Source organism: Nannospalax galili, unplaced genomic scaffold, assembly GCF_000622305.1.
Source record: "Nannospalax galili isolate Female #2095 unplaced genomic scaffold, S.galili_v1.0 scaffold324, whole genome shotgun sequence".
Taxonomy (NCBI): domain Eukaryota; kingdom Metazoa; phylum Chordata; class Mammalia; order Rodentia; family Spalacidae; genus Nannospalax; species Nannospalax galili.
In genome coordinates, this window is record NW_008353027.1 from 6315643 (window position 1) to 6338849 (window position 23207).

At 38.9% G+C, this 23207-nt stretch overlaps 1 protein-coding gene across 2 annotated transcripts in view; it reads left to right on the forward strand.

Moving 5' to 3' along the window:
• The window catches only part of LOC103747775 (AFG1-like ATPase), a 167351-nt gene extending 149541 nt beyond the window's left edge, over positions 1-17810 (forward strand). Inside the window, exon 8 of one of the 2 annotated variants that reach the window (XM_008850318.1) lies at positions 17724-17810. In XM_008850318.1, coding sequence (XP_008848540.1) covers positions 17724-17810 — 87 coding nt within the window. The remainder of the gene's footprint in view (positions 1-17723) is intronic. The other variant, XM_008850319.2, reaches the window with a different exon arrangement.
• Positions 17811-23207: the final 5397 nt, after the last annotated feature.

The window sequence follows — 23207 nt, forward strand, 5'->3', positions numbered from 1 at the left end:
TTTTCTTAAAATTGAAATTATGCTAAGTAAAATGAAAGAAAGTTACTAGTTACAGTATCTAAGTTTTTAAATAAAATCAGTTTGGTTGAAATATTACTCAGTATATTCACTGTAAACTTTGTTTTTGAGTGAAATATATGTTTGAGAACCTAGCTCTATGTCCAAAATAGTCTGTGCTTTGTATATTCGCTCCTGGGAAAAGAAGTTATTTTTCAAAAACCATTGCATTTACTTTGAGTTTTTCTGAGAGAACTGAAACAATAAGTCACCTAAAATACAGTATTAATTTATTCTGGTAGTTGAATTATGTTCACTGTGATGACCCAAAATATTTTTAAATTAATCTCCAGCAAAAATAAGTTAGTCACTTTAACCTACAGTAACCCAGATATTTTGCAAGGGAGGAGGGAAAGCCGAAGCACTGTACACAATATGTTGAATATCAGAACAGTACTTGTAAGTAAGTTTATATTTCTGATAAATTTTCAAACTCCTCCATCAGCTACTTGGAACCACATGAAAAAAAAAACTACCCTTCAGATACTTAAGTGCCCAGATTTCATTCTAATTAATATTCTTTTAACATATCTTAATTATAATTTAGTCATCAGCAATCCATTTCTTAATGTGTAATCTATGAATCTATTTTTATGTGTTGCTTTGCTTTGGTATAGCTTTTTGATGACATTTTGATTCTAGATAGACTTCTTTCAAGCCACAATGCTATGAGATGCTTTTGGCTACTTAACCCATTTTGCATATTGTGCCATTTGTAGAATAAAGTAGCCTTTTATACTTGAAGTTGATTTGAACTCTGAAAGGCAACACCTGAACATCTCACAAAACTGGATAATTATGGCTGATTGTGTTTTTCAGGTATAGGTCACGGGAAATTCATTTGGGGTAAAGTATGTACAAAGCTAAGAAATATGCAGATTTTCTGTTGTAGGATTGTGTAAAAATTATTTACAGTTAATACTTGCATAAAGGTTAGAAAGGTTGATGAAGTGATATTTAGTTTTGCTTTACTATTCACTGCATGTCAGAATGTAATTATGACTGATTCATGAAACTGTCTTAGAAACGAACCATCTTTATTAAAATGCTGATCAAGATAAGAGCTGACAGTAATAAAGAATAGAACATTTTAGTCTTGTTGCTTTTGAATGATTGCTAATTACCCCAGAGGTCATGTATAGTGCTTGGTAGGATTCATTGACATTATTTCTTTTAAGTCTGCTGTTTCAACAACATCTGAGCATGAAGACACAAACTGTGCGCATAGTGAACAATAGTTTGGCTAAGTTTTCCAGGCTTCATGATACCTAAGACATTTTTCCTCCTACTATGTGAGTTTAGCTTTCACCCATCAAAATTCTAGTTATATCAGGACTGCTTGTCACAAAAGACTTTGTATGTACATTTGTTGTCGACTGTGCTTCCCATTTTTAATCTGGTCTTATACAGTAAGCACATTGATTATTGAGACAGTCATCCCAGAATATACTTGTAAGCATCTAAAATTAATAAAAGACGGAATATACATTGGCCTATAAATTAGAATCTGTTAAAAGGACTTCTCAGTTTACAATTAGAATATACTTTTACTATCAGTAGCTAGTGTTCAACTTAATTTTTGTTTTTGATAAATGCAAACTTTTTAATTTGTTTTTAAAGACATAGGACTCTGTCTATTAGGTTCCTTAGCCAAAAATTATTGTAGGACAGACATGTGCATCATTAAAATTTGATTATCTGAGTAAACTCTTATGTAATGTCTAAAATAAACTTTAAAGTTCTTAACCAAAAGTAGAATATGTAATATATATGTATATATGTGTGTACACAAACCACATAGTCATCACACATATTGATGTGGCAGAAAAATCAAGAGGTTAAGAATGTTAACTTTTAGCCGGGCATGGTGACGCACATCTTTAATCCCAGCACTTGGAAGGCCAACTTTAAACTGGACTTGGTAGCGAGTAAAACAAAAGAGGTCATAAAGTTGGGAGGAAAGGTGGGGGAGCAGTGGGAAGTGAATATGATCAAAATACATGTATACATGTATGAAATCCTCAAAGAATTAATGAAAGTATTATTTGTTTTTTTGTTTTGTTTTGTTTTGTTTTGTTTTAAAGAAGGCCATCTTTGTGAGCCGGGCTCTGTCACTGACTTTGACAAGTACCTTAAATCTTCTTAAGCTTACTTTCTTTTTGGTACCTGCAAGTGATGTGATTGGACTACAAGATTGCTATGGCCCTTATGAGAGTAGGAATTTTTAAGATTAAGTTTTAGAAATTTACTTATTAGGGCTGGAGAGATGGCTCAGCGGTTAAGAACACTGGTTGTTCTTACAGAAGACCCGGGTTCGAATCCCAGCACCCACATGGCAGCTAACAACTGTCCGAAACTCCAGTCCCAGGGGATCTGACAGACTCTTCTGTCCTCCGCGGGTATTGCATGACATGGGTGCACTTACAACATGCAGGCAATGCATGCATACACATAAAATAAAAATAATAAATAAAATTTTTTTAAAGTTTAAAAAAAGTTTACTTATAACTTCTTTCCTTTGAAGTACAATATATTTTTCTTCTAAACAGTTTTCTAAATGTGGTGTTGAAGTCCTACGCTAGGTAGTCTAAAGAAGTCAAACAGCCTTGCATAGCTCAAATATCTTGTAAAATAAAAGAAATAATATAAATAAAAGAAAGCAATAAATATATAAAAGAAAGCAATATTTGATTTCAGCATGTATTTATTAGCGGTTTGGTTACTGGAGATGCTGATGTTCTGAGATAAATTCAGCTATTAAGGAAATTAGGGTGTTCTATTGCAAAAAATCCCACCAACAAATAACTATAAGACAGAGAAAACATTATAGTATAATATAGAGCAAGTAGGAATGATTAACTGTGTGCAGGAATGACAGTGCTAGCAATATGTATAATAGCAATATGTTAAATTAAAATCTCAAATTTAAAACAAGTTTTCCACCTTCTTTAAGGCTGGCAATTGTGGAGGATGAGTGACAGCCATGGAAATCGATGTGGGTTCTGAATGGACTCCTGTGTGCTTACAAATTTCATAGCGTGATAGAACTATGCTTCTTGTTTTCTTTATACTGATGTTCTGGTGCCATCCCTCTTAGTGATGTTGTTTTACTTCAGTTGAAATGAAGTGAAGATTTTCCTAGGAAAACAGGATAAGATTTAAAAGGGAAACAGGGAGAGTGGAGGAAAAAACTAAAAATAATTTCATAGTATATGGGAGAAGTTACCTTACCTAGAACCAAATGCATTAGGGACAGAGCTGAGAAGTACTCAGCATACATAGAACTAGGCATACGTAGAACCTCTTTTCAGGGGAGCAGCAAGGAAAGGACGGTATTTTAGGTTGTAACCAGAGGCTTAAACAGTTCATTTAACATGGGGAATCCTAATTGCATATGGAAGGCTGAATGCAGAGAGCGGTATGCATGCTAAGATTCTCATGATTTGGAAAGTGCTTGGAAATAAGAACAAATCAGCTTTTAAATAACCGGTATAGCATTGGTCAATCAGAACAGACATTGGGCTTTGATGAAGTCATACTGTACTGGTGCATGCTAACAATGACCAGCCCAGAAAAATGCCTGGGTGTGTATGCTCAGAGTTTCAGTGTTTGAAGGGACTTTGGAAACACTTATCTGACAGACTTATTATAGACTGTGGGCAACTGAAGCTCATATCTACTGTTATTTTCTTTGAGACTACCCAGCTAGATTACTAAACCAGGTTTGGAACTCAGACTTCCTGCTCTTTATTTAGAGTTCCTTCCACCAAACCATTTTTCACAGTGTGTGTGTGTGTGTGTGTGTGTGTGTTCATTAGATTTATATATTTCATATGATGCATTGAGAATTATATTTCATTGTTTTTATTGATCAGGAATTATTTATCTTTCTTTTATAAGTATAATCTGCCATGTTAATCTAGCTTTGGTCATACACAAGATAGATTAAATATATGAAATGATACAAAACAAGTGATATGGAAAACTTGTTTTTAATTGATGCTTAAATTTTACTCTTCAGATATAACCAAGCGTGGTGGCACACGCCTTTAATCCCAGCACTCAGGAGGCAGAGGCAGGCGGATCTCTGTGAGCTCAAGGCCAGCCTGGTCCATAAAGTGAGTTTCAGGCCAGCTGAGGCTACAGGGAGACCCTGTCTCAAAAAGACCCCATCCCAAAAGAAACATTTACTCTTCAGGTTTTTAAAGAATTTATCAGAGTTAAGACTAGTTTGCATCTTCCGGTCAATGTGCTAATGAATATTGAGTGACTTGGCAAAAATTTGAACAAATTCAGTGAAGAAAGAGAAGAATCAGAGTTGAGAATGTTTATAAATGCTGTACTGAATACCATAAAGTTCTTAATAAACAAGTCTATAAAAATGAATGAAAGTCATTTTTTAAGCCAAATATTTTACTGGAATTTAGTTTTCTTCAATATTTCAGAATGTGATTTTAGTATTTATAAATGAATTATGAGTTGCAAGCTTTGTGTATTTGTAATAGTTATAAAGGGTTTTTGTTCTGTTTTGTGTTTTGGTAGACAAGTTCTTTCTTATCTTGGTTATTTTACAAAAGAGGAAAAATCTTTGAAGTAAATTTACTAGATGTGAGAAACGTGCCTGTCAACCTGGAAGATGTCTTTGTATGGGTTTTTTTTTTTGTGGGAAAAGATAAAGGTCATCAGAACTGCAGTTCTGTATTTGATAGAATAGTTATCTTAAAAAAATTGTCACAAGATACATGTATAAACGTCTTTATACTCTGTCATATATCACTTTATTATTATTATTTTTTAAGGTTTTGCTCTCAGGAACAAGGACACTGGTTTTCTTGGATAAAGTAACAGTAGCAAAAAAGTGTAGTATTAATTACAATTGTGTATTATGACAGAGCTAGAAATGTGTGATGGTTGTGATTTCAGTAAGACAGCTATCTTTTTTTTTTTTTTTTTTAGTATCACTACTTAAGGACAATACCTGGAGCATTTTAAGCTCTTTCTTTTTGTAGAATTTCATGGGAGGTAAATGGATGCATTCTGGGATAAAGTCTAAACATGACGTGTGTGTGTGTGAGTCTGTGTGTGTGTGTGTGTGTGTGTGTGTGTGTGTGTGTAGAAGCCCTCATTCACCACTCTCTCAGCATATGTGTTAGTTATAAAGAAAGAGTTCTGTTTAGGCTTATGGATCTGGTCCAAGGTGTATGGGCCACACTTGGCAATGGCTTCTTGGATGTATTTATTATTCTCTTCAGTCTGAAGAATTCCTTCCAGCATCTTGGGCAGTGCTGGCTTAGTTGCCTTAGATCCCATTACCCTTCTTTTATTTTGGAATGTTTTTCTTTCCCCACCAATCATGACAGTTTTTCTGGATATAGTAATCTGGGTTAGCAGCCATGGTCTCTTAGAACTTGAAATACACCCTTTCAAATCCTTCTGGCTTTTAAAGTTTTAGTTAAGAAATCAGCTGTTGCCAGGTGTGATGACACACGCCTTTAATCCCAGCACTTGGTAAACAGAGGCAGGTGGATCTCTGTGAGCTCAAGGCCAGCCTGGTCTACATAGTGAGTTCCAGGTCAGCTGGAGCTACAGGGAAACCCTGTCTCAAAAAGACAAAAAAAAAAAAATCAGCTGTTAGTCTTTTTGTTGTTGTTGAAATTTTTAAAATTGAATTTTTGTGAACTTCATATATCTTGATCATATTTAGACCACCTCCCCAAATATGTTTTATCATCAGAACCATTTTTTTGCTTTTGTTTTGTTTTTGTTTTTTTGAGAGAGTCTCACTATGTAGTGCAGGCTGACCTCAAACTCACAGAGATCTACCTGCCTCACCTCCCAAGTGCTGGGATGAAAGGCGTGTGCTACCACATCTGACTCCAGCAGTTATTCTGATGGGCCTACCTTTATATGTGACAGTGTTTCTCTCAGCTTTCAGTATACTTTGTTCTGTAGATTGAGTGTTTTAACTATAATATGGTGTGGGGAGTTTCTTTTCAGATCTTGCTTAATTGTTTTTTTCTTTGTATTTCTCTTGACTGAATTCCATTTTTATGTCCTGTGTTCATTCCCTTATACTCACCTCTTTGGGGTCTCTTTGAATTCATTTCAGGAGTTAACTCATGTCCTCTTTCATTTCTATGAACATGCTTATAATCTATTTTACCTGGGCTTTCATCTACTTCACTGTCTTTGGGAGACATTACTCTGAGATTGGCAGTTTTTGGAGGAGACATGCCTTAGTTTTTAATTTTACTTGTGTTTTTATGTTAGGGCTTATACATCAGGAGTTCGAACATTGGTTGATTTTTTTTAAATTAGGTCATTTTTCTTCTTTCAGTGGAAACATTTGCAATGTTCCAGAGGGACTAGGTTATAGTGGAGTTGAAGTGTCATTTTCCTCTGTTAGACTGGTGTTCAAGGTACCGGGCTCCATCTCCAATCCTTCCCTGAGAGTACACTATTGTCCGAGACTACAGTTACCCTCCAAATGTAGACTGTCCATGAAAATAGAGTCCACTATAGTCCACTATAAAACATTCACCCCTTAAATACCAATCATTTTAGGGAGTGAAAGGACACTGATAGTACTGTGTGTTCTGATGTTATTGTGGGTATGAGTGGGAAGAGAAGGTAGACTAAAACACAGAAAGATATGTTATTAGTGTTAACACGATACAGAGAAAGTAGAGAAGGAGAATGAAGAAGGGGAAAAGTTAGGGGCAAAAGTGGGGCAGGGATGAGGGAGTTTGGGCCAAACGTGAACTGAGAAGAGCGGGAGGTACAGATAACATAGAACCTTCCCGGCTCTCAGGGGCTGGATGGAGCACAGAGACCCCGAGAGGCAGGCCAGATTGTGTTCTTTGGGAGAGGAAAAAAGGAAAGGGATGGGGTAAGGTGAAAAAAAAGCGTTACAGGGCAAGAACAGAGCCGGGCTGAGCTGACCCGATAAACTGACGTTCGGCAGTAAGTAAGGAGTGGGTACGGATGGAGAGAGGAGGCTGGGAATACAGAACATGGAAGTAGGCTGAACTGCTTGCTGGACTCCGTCTGCGGTCTCTCATGAGCCTTCCCTGGCTCTTAGAAGCCTGTCTCACTGCTGTGACCTCCTCTGTGGTGAGCAGTCCTGTTGTCTTCCCTTCTTCTGGGGACTTTTAGAGTGAGTTTCTGGCACTCCAGCTCTGAGTCAGATTGGCCCTTGGTGCTCTCTTGACTTAGCTAGTCTTGGCTTGCTATGGAGAGGGAGGGGTCGGAACCCTTAGGTCCGGCTGCTTACTCCGTGTTCCTGGTGTTGGTGTGGGGAAGAGGGGAGGTTGTAAAACATTGCCCGTTGGTGCCCCCAGACCTCATCCAGGTCTCCTACTCTGCTTCAGCTTATCATGCAAGTCCTGAAAGTGTGAGGAGAAGCGTTTCCACCAGCTTTGGCTGCAGTCACCAGCAGAGCTGATACATGTTTCCAATTTAAAAGATGTTTCCACTAAATCTTTTTTTTACCTTTAAAAAACCAAACCAGCTTTCATATGTGCCTAGGAATGTGACAAGGTTGCATATTGGGGATTATTATTAGTTTTCCAAGGCTACCATAACAAAACACCACAGCCTGGATGGCATACACAACAGAAACCTATTTTCTCACAGTCTGGAGACTAGGTGTTCAAGACCAAGGTGTCAGCAGGTGGAGTCTCCTGAGATCACTCTCTTGACTTGCAGATGGCTGTCTTCTTCCTGTGTCTTCACATGGTCTTTCTGCTGAACACACACAAAATTTATGTCCCAATTTCCTCCTGTTTTTTGAGTCAGGGTCTCCCTATAGCCCCAGTTGACCTGGAACTCACTATGTAGACCAGGCTGGCTTCAGACTCACAGAGATCCACCTGCCTCTGCCTCCCAGGTGCTGGGATTAAAGGTGTGTGCCACCACATCCTGCTTTGTTATTTTTAATTTATGTATATGAGTGTATTGACTGCATGTATGTAAGTGCACCCATGTCATGCAGTGCCTATGGAGGTCAGAAGAAGGTGTCAGATCCCCTGGAACTTTAGTTAAAGATGATTGTTAGCCACCATGTGGGTGCTGGGAATTGAACCCAGGTCCTCTGCAAGAGCAGTCAGCACTCTTAACTGCTGAGCTATCTCTCAGGCCCTAAAATGATATTTTTATTTGTACAAGTGTTTTGGTTGCCAGTATGTTTATTGGTATTGTATGTAGTTCTCATGAAGGCTGGAAGAGGGCAACAGAGCCAGAGCCACTATCTGGGTCCTGGGAGTTGAACCCAGGTCCTCTGGCAGAACATCAAGTGCTCTTAACCACTGAGCTATCTCTCCAGCCTCAACTCAGTTTCTTAGCATGTCTAAGGCACACATTAAGCACTTACTTCATGATTATTAAATATCTTTCATTTTTGCTTTTTGGAAGGAGGGAGAAATTCTAAAGCTGCTTGTTGAAAAGAAGTGGCACAGATTGTACTACTAAACTGCAAGGGCACTTGTAGTTTAAGTGTGAAAAACAACTAGAATAGGAAAAAAAGTAGGAAAAATTTTATTGCTTTGGATTATGAGATAGTCAAGAAAGTAAAGGAGTCTGAGTTTACTGCCACTTCTGAAGTTGAGTCTACTACTAAATGCAGTGGGTCTAAAGTGAGAGCTTTAGTAATAGTGTTAATTTTGGAGCAGGGAAAGAGGTCGTAATTTAATATATTTAATGGAGGAGAAAATTGGTATTTAGAGAGGTGAATTGGCAGGCTAAAATTCACATGGGGGGCTGGGAATATAGCTTAGTGGTAGAGCACTTGTCTAACTTGTTTCACACGCATAGTTCAATTCTCCTAAATTGCAAGACACCTAATAGATAAATGATAGATAGACAGATAGAAATAAAATCACACAGCTAGGAAATTGTCAAAAGGCTTACCAATTTATCAGTTTGACAATTATGCCCATGGTCAGGAGGCAAAGAAAATGGTATGAAATTTGAGCAAATATTTGAATTTGTCAGACTGTCGAGCAAAAGCTTCTTATCCTTCATTAAATCTCCAGTATCCTGGGAAAAGCTCCGCATTCAGTATTTGTTCATGTTTATTAGGTGAATCCCAAGCAAGTATTGAACTTGGAGAGGACTTGTTACATTGTAAACGCACATTTTTTTGTGGCATATTTGTGAAATATATGAAACATTTTTAGTATCATTCTGAAAAATCACTTACAAAATGTATGTGCATAAGAGAGTTTCCAAGGAAATAGTGCCTATTTAAAAATCAATTGTAGGGGCCGGAGAGTTGGCTCAGTGGTTGGGAGGACTGGCTGCTCTTGCAGAGGACCTGGGCTCAATTCCCAACACCCACATGGCGGCTATTAGCTTTCCTTAACTCCAGTTTCAGGGGAATCTGGTGCCCTCTTCCGATCTCCACGGCATTGCATGACATGGGTGCACTGGTATACATGTAGGCAATACACTCATACAAAAAAATTAAAAATAACAAAAAATATTTTTAAAAAATCAATTGTAAGGGATTAGGAGAAGCTCAGTGGATTAAGTGCTTGCCACATAGACGTGAGGACCTGAGTTCAGATCCCCAGAAGCTATGTAAAAGTCAGATTGATTTGATAACCACCTATAATTCCAGAGCCCTCAGGAGGCAGAGAGAGGGGATCCCTAAAGCAAACCGGCTAGACAGACTAGGCAGAATTGGCAAGCTCTGGGTTCGGGAAGAGGCCCTGCTTCAGAAAAGAAAATGGAGAGTGATCAAAGAAGACACACAGCATCAACTTCAGGCCTCCACACACGTGCACACACGTGCACCAACCCACATACATACATGTACACACATGCACATCACATACACATACACAAGCAAAAATAATCAGCTGTAAGCCAGTGCTGGTACGTGCCTATAATTCTGGCATTTAGGAAGTTGAGACAGGAGTATCACAAGTTTAAGCCAGCTTGGACTACAGAGCGAGATTCTGAAATAAATAGAATTAATTGTAGTTCTATATGCCAGCAGTAAATAAACATTTAAAGATGTTCACATACCACTAGTGTGCGTATATACTAGTGCAGTCACCTGCCTCTGCCTCTCAAGGGCTGGAAGTAAAGGTATGTGCCACCATGCCTAGCCCTAAGCATATTCTTATTCTGTGATCAAACAATTCCTATTCTAGGTATATATGTAACAAGAACAAGGGGACATCACATGCAAGAATGTTTGTAGCTACATTATTTGTAAAAGTAAATAACTAGAAGCCTCAGTAGAATGAGCCATGCCCTGTGGTGCATGACTGTAGCTTTACATCAAGACTTGAAGATCATCTTTAACTACATAGTGACTTTGAGGCCGGCCTGGGCTACATGAGACCCTGTCTCAAGAAACTAAAAACCAAACCATTCCTCCCCCCACCCACACACAAAAGAAACAAAATAAGTAAAAGCACAGTGGAATGAATCACTTCTGGCAGAGCTGCACAGAGAATATGATATAGCAACAGATAGATTAGTTGTATGCAATGCATGGTTCGGGGGAGACTCTTACTAACGTAAAAGAGGTCTACTATAAGGAACACATTCTGTATGGTTCCACTAATAGAAAGCTCCTAAATCAGGGACCATTCTATGATGCTAAGGTCAGGATTTGGGTTACCTTTGGGGTTGCAGAAGTTCTAGTGATGTTTTGATTGAGATGGACATAGGATTTATGCACTTTTCTGTGTTTATGTTACTTTTTTTTTTTTTGAGACAGGATTTCACTATGTAACCCTGGTGTGGTGGACCTGGAGTTTGATATGTAGACCAGACTGGCCTCCAACTCACAGCTATCTGCCTGCTTCTGCCTCCCTAATGCTGGGATTAAAGGTGTGTGCCACTATGCCAAGTCTTTATGTTACATTTTAATGATGAAAGCTGAAGTTTATGAATTAAATTTTTAATAACTGGGGCTAAAGAGATGACTCAGTGAGTAAGAGCACTTGCTGTGCAAGCATGAGGCTCTGAGTTTGGATCCTTAGCATCCACATAAAAAGCTGGACGTGAGTCCAGTGTGGTGTTGCTCACCTTTAATCCCAGTACTCTGGAGACAGAAGGCACAGGTAGGTGGATCTCTGTGGGATCGAGGCAAGCCTGGTCTACATAGCAAGATATCTAGTGAATTCCAGGCAGCTGTGGCTACCAGGAGACCCTGTCTCAAACAATCCCCACCCCCAAAGAAAACCAAACCAAACCAAAAGTTGGACATGGCTACATGTGCTTGTAACCCCAGCAGTGCGTGAGATGTAGACAGAATGCTCAATGGGGCTTACTGCCCAGGCATCCTAGCAAACAACCAGCAAGCTTCAGGTTCAAGGAGAGACCCTGTCTCAAGGGAATAAGGTGGACCATAGTAGAGCAGGACACCCTATATCCTTCTCTGACCTCTGCATGCACATGCACCTCCTCTCCACATGCACATATAGGACACACACACACACACACACACACATTCTTAAACTTTAGAAGTAAAGCACATGATTATCTTAAATGAGACTTAGGCTATTAGAATGTACAACTGCCTCAAAAAAAATTTAACAGGGTACCTGTACTCAGCCTTTCACTTTTGTTTTTCTTGGTTCAGTGTCTTCCTTGAACTTGGTCATTTACTTATTGAATTCTATTTTTAACATGTGGAGAAGTATAGTATGTAATAAAATTTCCCTGTATTTAATACTCTAGTTATTTTTTCTCAAAGAAGTTTTAAGATCTAAAAAATAATTAAGCTTAGAACCGTGTATATAATCATCTGTCATCTATCTGCGTCTTATTTTTCTTTTCTAACTTTTTCTGTTTTTTATTTTTAATATTTTATTTATTATTTTTATTTTATGTATAGGAGTATATTGCCTGCATGTATTTAAGTGCATCTGTGTCATGCAGTGCCCACGGAAGTCAGAAGAAGACATCAAATTCTCCTGGACCCAGAGTTACAGATGATTGTTAGCCACCATTATTTTATTTTATGTATATGAGTATATTTCCTGCATGTATGTAAGTGCACCCATGTCATGCAGTGCCCATGGAAGTCAGAAAAAGACATCAAATTCCCCTGGACCCAGAGTTATGGATGGTTGTTAGCCACCATGTGGGTGCTGAGAATCAAACCCGGGTCCCCTGCAAGAGGTGCTCTTAACTCCTGATCCATCTCTCCAGCTGCTGTTTTTTTATTTTATTGAGACAGAATCTCAAACCCACTTTGTAGCTGAGGATAGCCTTGAGCTCCTAATCCTCCTGCCTCCACTTCCTGAGTACTGGGTTTTATACAGTGCTGGGGACAGAACACAGGACTTCCTGTATGCTAGGCAAGCTTTCTATCAACTGAACCATATCCCCAGCCCCCATTTGCCATTTCTCATTTCATTATTTCCTTTTTTTTTTTTTTTTTTTTTTTTTTTTGGGACAGGGTCTCTTTGTAGTCCTAACTGGCCTGGAACTCACTATATAGACCAAGCTGGCCTTGAACTCACAGAGATTCGCCTGCCTCTGCCTCCCAAGTGCTGGGTTTAAAGGTGTGCGCCACCAGGCCCGGCCTCATTATTTCTTTATATGTAAGAAAAATTTAGAGCATATAATGAGCTGTAAGCAAACTTTTTTGGGGAGAAGATAAAAGGGATTTACCTTTTGTTGTTATTTTTATTTTTGAGACAAGGCCTCACTGTGTGGCCCTGTCTGGCCTAGAACTCTGTGTATACCAGGCTGGCCTCGAACTCATAGAAATCCTCCTGCCTCTGCCCCTGCAAGTGCAAGGATTAAAGACAGGTGCCAGCACACCATCTTTTTTTATGCTTCTAAATAGTGCTTGAGTCTTTTTGAAAAAATAATAAGAATGAATCACATTTTTAGTTCAGAAATGGTGGTTTGGGCTGGAGAGATGGTCCAGCAGTTAGTAACATGAACTCTTGTGGAGAACCCAAGTTTGGTTCACAGCACCCACACCAGGCAGTTCACAACCACCTATAACTCCAGCTCCATGGAGATCCAACATCCCTGACCTCTAGTACCTACACTCACTTGTACATATCCCCCCATGCATACATACATATAATAAAAATAATAAAAATTTTTAAAAATTATGTTTCAAAAAGAATTAAGCAAAAGAATATTTAGTTATTAAAGTATTTTATTTTCTGGAACAAGAAATAGTCTCAATTGTTATTTTTTTCTTCTTTATTGATTGCTTATTAAGTGAGTAAAACCAAGCAAAAATTCTGATAGTTTCCATCATTCAAATTCCTATTTAATATAGTTACCTAGGTAATGCATAATAATTTGACTTACATTGCTTTTTCTGTCTTCTTTTACTTTTCTTAAGAAATACTATATTTATTATTTTTATTTTATGTGTATGAGTGTATTGCCACCCGTGTCATGCAATGCCCATGGAGGTAAGAAGAAGGCATTGGATCCCCTGGAACTGGAGTTAAGGACAGTTGTTAGCTGCCATGTGAGTGCTGGGAACTGAATCTGGGTCCTCTGCAAGAGCAGACAGTGCTCTTAACCACTGAGCCATCTCTCCAGCCCCATTTTTGTTTTACAATAAGCTATTACTTTTAAAGTAAAATATTTTTAAAGTAGACAAGTCTTTTCAGTCTTTTCTTAAGAGGTTAATATGTTGTGATTTTAAAAGATTTTCTCCACTAGCTTATTTGTTCAAATTGGGAGAGGTTGAATTCTTTTTATTTTCAGTGCTGAGGATGGGACCTCATGCGTTGTGCTTGCTGGGCAAGTGCTCAGCACTGAGTTCTGTCCCAGCATCAAACTGGGAATGGGGTAGAAGCTACAGAAAGTTATTTTTTTGAGACCCTTTGTTCCCTAAGGGCATTATTCAGAGTCAGTATGAATATACCCAGTAGATTTGAGGACAATGTAAGTTACCATAATATAGCTCTTTTATGCATATAGTTTTCTTTCCAAAGTCAAAGGCCTTTTGACTCTTGAACGTGTTCTCAGAGGTATGTTAATCTCCTTCCTTTTCTTCCCCAAATTTCCTAATTGCATTTTTAGATTAATTAGATTTGTCCTTAGTATACATAAACATACAAACTATACTGAAATAAATTTCACTTGGAGGTTGATTAGTGCAATGGCGTCACACACAGGAACTGAGTGGTTTTAAGAGGTCACAGGTCTTGTATATGTTCCTTGAAATATAGAGAATTTTCTAGAGATCAGACATTTTAGATTCTGTCTCAATTTGGAAATAGTGTAGCTTTCATCCTCTTCCATTCTTTTGCAAAGTGCTTTGAGGAATCTAGGCTAGGGTAAGTGCATAAAATATGAAAATTTGCTGTTTATTTTTTATCTGAAAATCTAAACTGGGAGTTAGTATTTTGCAGACAATTAGGAGCTAACATCTCAGGGCTTCGGTTACAGTTCTTAGCTGTTGATTAGGTATTCCATGCCGGTGATTAGCGAAGGTACAAATGCAATCATTCAGTGAGGCTTAATCACTCACATGTTTGAGAAGTTACCCAGAAAGAGAAATTGAAGCTTGTATAACTTCCATTAGCCTTATTTTTAATAGCAAAAAAGAGAAGAAATTATGAGTAAATTAGGAATATTGGGTCACATAAGATAAATTGTAGTTTAAAAGGAATCCAGAACCTGGCAAATACATTTTAGTAAGCACACTGTTATGCTGTCTTCGTAGAGGGAGCTTAGGGGTAACTGACCCATGCTCACCACACCAGGACAGGTTTCCTCAGAGACAATATCTCTTTCTCCAGGTTTTCTGTGTTATTCAGAGTAGGAAAGAAGAGGGATATATGGAGGTTTATGAGGGCTATATGGTCATGGCTTTATTATTATTATTATTATTAAACAAGTCATATGAGGGAAGGAGAAATCAACATGATGCATTTGGGCAGTGCTGCAGACCTGCAGACCTTTCTGGTGGATGTGTTATATGCTTGGGTTCTGGGAGTAAAGCCTGGAGTAGGTTTGAGGTGATGAGCCAGGGGTGACCAAGGGCTGCTCAGACCAAGCCTTTTATGAAGGCACGACTTTGTTTGGTTCAGGGGTCCTTTTTCAAATGTGTGGTGCAAAAGCTTAACTTTGTAGATTCCTTCAGCCGTCCAGCTGCTTGGAGCTTATTTTATGTGGAAACAAGTTCACGGTAGCTGCCGAATCCTTCATAATACTGTACATGTGCCAGCCTTCTAGTCCAGTTTTCTGGGTCTTTGCTCTTAGGGTGACTAGTCACAGACTGACCTAGTGTTAGCACTAAAAATTCTGTGTTCTGAAAATCCCTCTCTCATGAAGAATTTGCTCAGTCTCTGGGAGTGGTATGTATCCTATTTTACCTGCTCCTTAGCAGCTGTAGCATAGGAGAAGGGAAAAGGTCTTCTGGCTTCAACCGGGCCAGTCTTCTGTGCTGACCCAGCAGTACAGCCTAGAGGCCATTTCAGGGACGAAGAAGGATGCTACTAGTTCCCAGGTGTGCTCATCTGATACTGCTCTGGTGATTCATTGGTGATCAGTGTCTTTAGAAAGTGCAGGCTTGAAACTGTGAACTTGGTTACTCTTGTTTCTCTGGGCTCAGCTAGCAGGTCTAGCTCCCCTGTGTAGTGACTTGGTAGGTGCCTACCTCCAGAATAGCTGGAGAATAGTCAACACTCTTGTCTTCATGTTCTCACAGAACCTCTTCAAGGGCCTTTGTCTCTGTGGAGATGTTAGACTTTCTTGTGCCACAGTGGCCTGTAGACAGTTGTGTGTTGACTGGGCACTTGGAAGTACCAGAAGAAATAGTCCATCTACCAAGGACCTCAGATGTTATGCAGGGTGTTATTACATAGCATCATTTCCATCTATTTTTTTCCTTCTGGTACTAGGGACTGAATATAGACTCTCCTTAATGCTAGGCATCATTCTACTACTGAACTATTCCCAGCTTTATTTTTACATTTTATTTTGATACAGGGTCTTTCTAAGTCACCAGGCTTAGTGTTTTTGGATTTCTTTTTTCTTTTCTTTTTTTTATAGTCTAGTTATTATTTTTATTTTATATGTAGGCGTGTATTTTCTGCATGTATGTAAATGTACCTGTGTCATGCAGTGCCACAGAGGTCAGAAGAGGGCATCGGATCCCCTGGAACTGGAGTTACAGATGGTTGTTAGCTGCCATGTGGGTGCTGGGAATCGAACCCAGGTCCTCTGCAAGAGCAGCCAGTGCTCTTAACCCCTGAGCCATCTCTCTAGCCCCTCTTTTTTTTTTTTTCTTAAACAGTATCTATGTGGCCCTGGCTGCCTTGAAGCTGTATCCCAGGTTGTTCTCAAATTCATGACAATCCTCCTACCTCAGCCTTCTGAGTGCTAATAGGCTGGTACCATCGTGCCTAGCATTTCTACCCATCTTTAGTAACAAGATTCAAGAGACAGAACATGGACTCTGCTTCTTATTGGTTGGAATATCAGGATTATATTGAAAAACATGTTGAGATGGAGAGATTATTGATCTATTTTGGAAAATACTATACAGTCTCAATATCTTGGCCATAAAGATTTGAAAAATGCAGTTGTTGATTAATATTAATAAAAATAGTATTATTAAAATTTAACTGTTCATTATCAGTTTTTATAAAGCAGTTTTCACCTCGAATACAAACTAAAAAGCAATTCTATAAATGTTTCTTGATTTGTCCCTGGGTTACTGTTCCACTGAAGGAATATGTGTGCATGTATGCATACATATTTCCTCCAGCCCACAAAAATTCAACTAATCAAAGTAGGTGTTGCAAAGTTTTTTTTAAATAAATTTTTTGGAGTATGTGTGTGTGTGGTATCTGTTTTTACCTGTACATATGTACCTTAGAGGATGAAAAGAAAGGATTATGTGGTTGAAGAAAAGATATTAGTGATATAGGATGATTCAGGTAGAAAGGATGGAGACGGCACGATGGCTGGAAGGAGATTTGAAGGGACAAGAGCAATGGTAAGTATTTAGAAATGAAGGGTGGGTCTGCACAAGGCTTCATTTTAGTGTGGCCTTTTGATTTAAAGCATGAACACTAAGATCTGATCCAGCTCTCTCAGACCCAGCTCTCTCAGACTGCTTCTCTTCTGTCTCTGTGCTAAGATCCATGAAGTATTCGTTCTAGTAGCTTCCAGCTTTACCTTCTAAAATAATTCAGCTATGCCAAAAATAAAACAAAACTCTAATGTAGTTACTTGGGAAATTTTACCACATACTATTTTGGCAACATTTCAGGAAAACATGATGCAAAACTTAATTTCCTGAACTGTTATTTTATTGGCTTTGTATGTATTTAATATTGAAACCTTAATTTTACACGTTATATTGTTTTGTCCTGAGCTCATTATATTAGTCGTTGAAACATACATACTATAGCAGAAAGCTTCTAATTCCAAGTCACTCCTTGTTTAAAAAGATGTTGTATTTATGGGCTGGAGAGATGGCTCAGCGGTTAAGAACACTGGCTGTTCTTGTAGAGGACCTGGGTTCGAATCCCAGCACCCACATGGCAGCTAACAACTGTCGTTAACTCCAGTTCTAGGGGATCTGACAGCCTTTTCTGTCCTCTGCAGGCATTGTATGACACAGGTGCCCTTACCTACAAGCAGGCAATACATGCATACACATAAAATAAAGATAATAAAATATTTAAAAAGATGTTGTATTTGTATTATAGGAATATTGTAATACAGTCCAGCTGGATTCTGGGATAGATTATCGGAAAAGGGAACTCACTCCTGCAGGAAAGCTCTACTACCTGTAAGTGTTTCTTGTTTCCTTTGAGTTTCTTTTAATTTTACAAGCTTATAATTCAATGACTTACCAGGAAAAGATGAGAAAAATAAACACTTTATCAGAACATGAAAGACTAGTTTTGAATTTCATGATTTTTTTAAACAAAATGTTACGATGTTAACTTCTTTAAATTGCTTTTACCATCCATATTTACGTCATTTCTAATGTGTGATTGGGCAAAACTCTAATTAGTTTTTTGGGGAGGAGAGATGACAGATGGTTAGGAAGTAATGAGTGTACCCTTAAAAGAGCCTGTGATATTAAGAGAATTATCTTTAACATGCTAAAGTAATTAATTATTTGTGGACATTCTCTGACAAGTGTGCCATCTCCAATCCCCCTAAATTGTTGCTGTATTTTGTCAGACAATCTGTCTGTATTTATCATTGTTGACTGACTTCCAGGCGTAACTATTGTAAAATATATACTCTATATGCAAATGCAGCAGAGTGTATTTTGAAGTCTTTTAAAAGATTCTCCTGAGTAGCAGCAATTTATAATAATAGATGTATTCAAGCACATGTTGAGAAAAAAAACATAGTTTGTTTGAAAATGTCATTTTTGAGAACCTGAAACGGAAACAGTGCTTTACAGACGCAAGCTGTCGTTTACTGTCTTCACCAGTGTCTGGCACATAGTGGGATATCAGGAAATAATCTCTGGCCTAATTGTAATTTAACTCAAAGGCATGTTGCTGGTAATTTAAATTTTGATGACAATGTGCATATGAGAGGCTGTGGAAAGTTCTTGTCTCTGCCACCTTGTAAGCAGAAGTACTTACTGTTTTTGAAGCAGAAATTAGCTAGAAAAATCACATAATTAAATTGCATACTTTACAACGTGCCAAAGCGACTATTTCAGTTTATTATTCAGATTCGGATGATTATTACAGAAGGTTCTTAAGTACTTTGTCTTTAAAGTATTTATAATTTTTTTTTTTTTTGTCTTTCTGACACAGGCCCTGTAAGCCCCAGCAGGCCTGGAACTCACCATGTAGACCAGGCTGGCCTTGATCTCACAGAGATCCAGCCACTTTCCTCTGCCTCCCAAGTGCTGGGATTAAAGGCGTGTTCCACTATGCCCTTCCCTAATGTACTTTGTAATTTTTAAAACTTCTTCTAACACTGTTTTCTACTTTCACATGGACTTCTCTCCAGTTTATTTGATCTTAAAGTTTTCTGGATATTTGATTTTTCTGCTAGTCACAACTTTTCCCTGATTCTTTGTTGTTTATTTCTTGCTGTTCCAGATATGTGGTATTGAAAAGAAACAATTCTTCCTTTTATTCTTTTTACACAGAAGGCAATTCTTTCTTTTTCTTTTTCTTTCTTTTTCTTCCATCTTTTTTTGAGACAGAGTCTTCCTTTAGCCCCAGCTGGCCTGGAACTTGCTATGTAGACCGGGCTGGCCTGGCACTCACAGAGATTCACCTGCCTCTGCCTCCTACATGCTGGGATTAAAAGTGTGCACCATCACGCCTGGCAGAAGGTAGTTCTTATTCCATGTTTTTTAGACAAAGTACATTATGTGGAAGAATTAAAATATTTTCTTAATGAGGAATAAATAAGATGGTGTGGCTGGAGAGATGCTCAGTCAGTAAAGTGCTTACTGTATAATCATGAGCACCTGGATCTGACCCCCAGCACTCACATAGGAGTCCAGTGTTCCAGCATGTACCCATAATTGCTTTGCTGGGGAGGTGGATACTAGAGGCTCCCTGGGGTTTAATGGCCTGCCAGCCTAGCAGAACCTGCAAGCTCCAGGGGCAGTGATTGGTAGAACTCTATCTCAAAAAATAAGATAGAGTGAGGTCACCCATTGTTGACCTCTGACCTAGAGAGAGAGAGAGAGAGAGAGAGAGAGAGAGAGAGAGAAGAGAGAAAGAGACAGACACAGTCACAATGATAGTGTCTGCATTATGAAGTCTGTGGTATGGTGCGGAGAAGATTTCAGTGGGAATTCCTAGGGTGAAAGAGCTGCTTTTGCTTAGAGCATGGACATTTTCTCTCTCTGACCTTATCCCTGCCTTTCCTCATAAAAGCAAGGTGATTCTATTTTTTTAATGTTTAAATAATTATTTTATATGTGTGTATATACATATGCATATGTGCACACATATACATGCCACAGCACACATGTGTAGGTCTGAGGTGGGGGAGTTGGGTCTCTTCTATCGTGTAGGTTTCAGGGGATAGAAATCAGGTCATCAGCCTTTGTGACAGGCATCTTTACCCTTTGCTATCTTGCTGGCCCCAAAATCAAGGTGATTATAACACACAGTGAAATTCAGTACCGCGCAATAGAAGAAAACAATCACACTTTGTCTAAAATAACAATATTCCAGAATCTAGGAAACTAGAGCCCTCAAGGGATACCAGAAAACTCTGGAACAGCTTTCTTAAAAAATATGCAAACTCAGTTATTCTTCACAGAAGACATATTTTCTCATTAATTTAACATCAAAGGGGCTTGACCATAGTTGTAACTAGATTAGTGATTTGGGAGGCATCTCAATGAGAGCAGATGAGTTAAGGATGAACATCCTGCTCTTTCACATGAGCCCCCTTGAGTAGAGCTTCTTTTATGACAGATAAAAGAAAATCCCCTTAGGTCTCATTGATATTTCTGGTTTAATCAGATTTCTTTTCGTCTTGCTTTTTGTGGTACAGACCTGGTCAGACCTGGGGTCTTGCACATACTAGGTAAACATTATGCCACTAAACATATCCCAAGTCCTGTTATTTTACTTTTATTTTATTTTTTTAAGATATATTTTTATGGGGCTGGAGAGATGGCTCAGTGGTTAAGAGCACTGGCCACTCTTGTAGAGGACCAGGATTCAGTTCCCACTACCCACATGGTATCTAACAACCATCTGTAACTCCAGTTCCAGGAAATCCAATGCCCTCTTTTGGCCTCTGTGGATACTGTACACACATAGTATACTTGCATGCAGGTAAAACACTTATACACATAAAACAAAAATAATTTTTAAAGATATATTTTTATTAATTATGTATGTGTGTATGTTTGTCTGTGTGTGTGTATGTGTATGTGAATACAGGTGCCCAAGGAGGCCAGAGGTGTGGATCTCCCTGGAGCTAGAATTATAGGCAGTTGTGAGCCATCCAGTGTGGCTACTAAGAACCAAACTAGGGTCCTCTGCAAGAGCAATATGTGTTCTTAACCTCAGCACCATCGCTCCAGCCCCTTTACTGTTAAGACAGGATCTCACTCAGTTGCCCAGCCCGGCTTGAACTCTCTTTATGGCCCAGGCAGGCCTTGAACTTGTTCTCTTCTTGCCTCAGCTTCCTGAGTAGCTGAGAACACAGGCCTGTGCTACAGGCCCAGCTTATCTTGCTTTTATAGAAAAACTTATTACATTTTCCCCTGTACTAGACTTCCATGGGCTATGTTATGTTTTGCCCTGATAAAATATGTTTCTCATGGGCCTGGAGAGATGGCTCAGTGGTGAAGAGTACTGACTACTCTTGCAGATTTGCAGCACCCACATGGCAGCTAACAGCTGTGCTAATTCCAGTTCCAGGGGATCCAAGGCCCTCCTCTGACCACCAGGGCATTGCACAACATGGGTGCACTTACACAAATGCAGGCAATACACTCATACATATAAAATAAAAAATGACAAAGTATTTTAAAAAGGCGTGGTGGTACACGCTTTTAATCCTAGCACTTGGGAGGCAGAGGCAGGCAGATCTCTGTGAGTTCAAGACCAGCCTGATCTACATAGCAAGTTCCAGGCCAGCTGGGACTAGAGGGAGACTGTCTCAAAAAGACCAAAAAAAAAAAAAAAATGTTTCTCTTAATTACTTTCTGGTCAAAATCTAGAATTGGTTTCTGGATATGTGGGTTCAGATTACTCCCTTGACAATTTCCCTGGCATCCAGTTGCCTGAAAAGAAAATCAGAATTCTAGCTTCTCTCCAGGGAACACCAATGACTGTCCTATATTTTCATACAAACAGAATCCCATACCCGATTCTTAACTAGAAATATTCAGTAGCTCAATATTTTACTAGTCTAAATTTCCAACAGGCAGTTAGAAATGTCCCAGACTAGAATCCAGATAATATCAAGAATTACCAGAGATTTCAAAACAATCTCCAGAGTTGATATGGAACAACTTCTATAATTCAGAATATTGTCGGGTTCCCTAGGTGCTAATTCATGTAGTTCACGTTTGTTTGTGGTCTATTTCAGTTATAGTTTTATATCCTATTGAATTTAGAAATCTCAGAGTACCTTTAAAATTTATTTATTTTTGAGTAGGTATGTGTGTACAATGTGTGTGTGTGTCCATGTGTGAAGGCAAGTACCTGCCACAGCACTCAACACTGAAGTGAGAGGACAACCTCTAGTAGTAGTCCTTGTCCTCTTCCTTTTTTGAGGCAGGGTTCTCCTGTTGTTTGCCCCTGTGCCGCATACTTCTGGCTAGCTGGTCCTTGAACTTCCAAAGGATTCTGCTATCTCCATCTCCCATCTTTCTACAGAAATGCTGGAATTATAGACACATGCCCCTATATCAGGCTTTTTTACACTGGATTCCAGGGATCCAAACTCAGGTCATTAATTAGGCTTGTGTAGCTAACACTTTTTTTTAATTGAATTTTTTGTGTATTTTATATAGAACATCTCAAACAATCTTAATCACCTTTATACCCCCGTCCCCACTGGCACCATCCCATAGCTCCCCCCTACCACCACTAGAGCCTATATACTTCTTTCATCCCTGTTAAGGCCCACTGGGTTGTCATTGTCCCCAGCCATTCCCTGTGCAAGTCTGTTCACTAAGTCTAGTCAGCCTATCTAGAGTCCCTTGTGTTAGGAAGATCAGCTTTTCTTCATCTAGCAGCAATCAATTGCCAACATTCCTTCAGATAAGATTGAGGTCTGCTGTTCATTTTCCCAGTTCTATGCTGGGTTACTGTCCTGAGTTTGCTTGGGCTTGTGTAAGCTGACACAGAATCATATGAGCAGGTTCCCAGGAGCTTGTAGGACTCTGTTCCTCCTCTTCCACGATGGTTCCTGAGTCTTGGGTGGGTGAAGTTTAATAAAAAGGGTCCTGTCCAAGGACCAGCATTCAGCAGACTCTTGATCTCTACACTTAGGCTATTTGTGACCTTTTGTGTTCCTGGCCCTCTGCTGCATGAGGAGCTTCATTATTGAGAACTGAGAGATTCATTAGTGTCCTCTTCATTATCCCTGTCCTATGTTCCATGAGCCTTAGGTGTAGAGGTTGCACTGTAGATGTGTCACTTAAGCCTGGGCAATTCATAGACAATGTCCATGTGTGACCAGTTTTGGTCCTTGGTTATAGTCTCTGACTGGCACAAAATGAGGTTCTT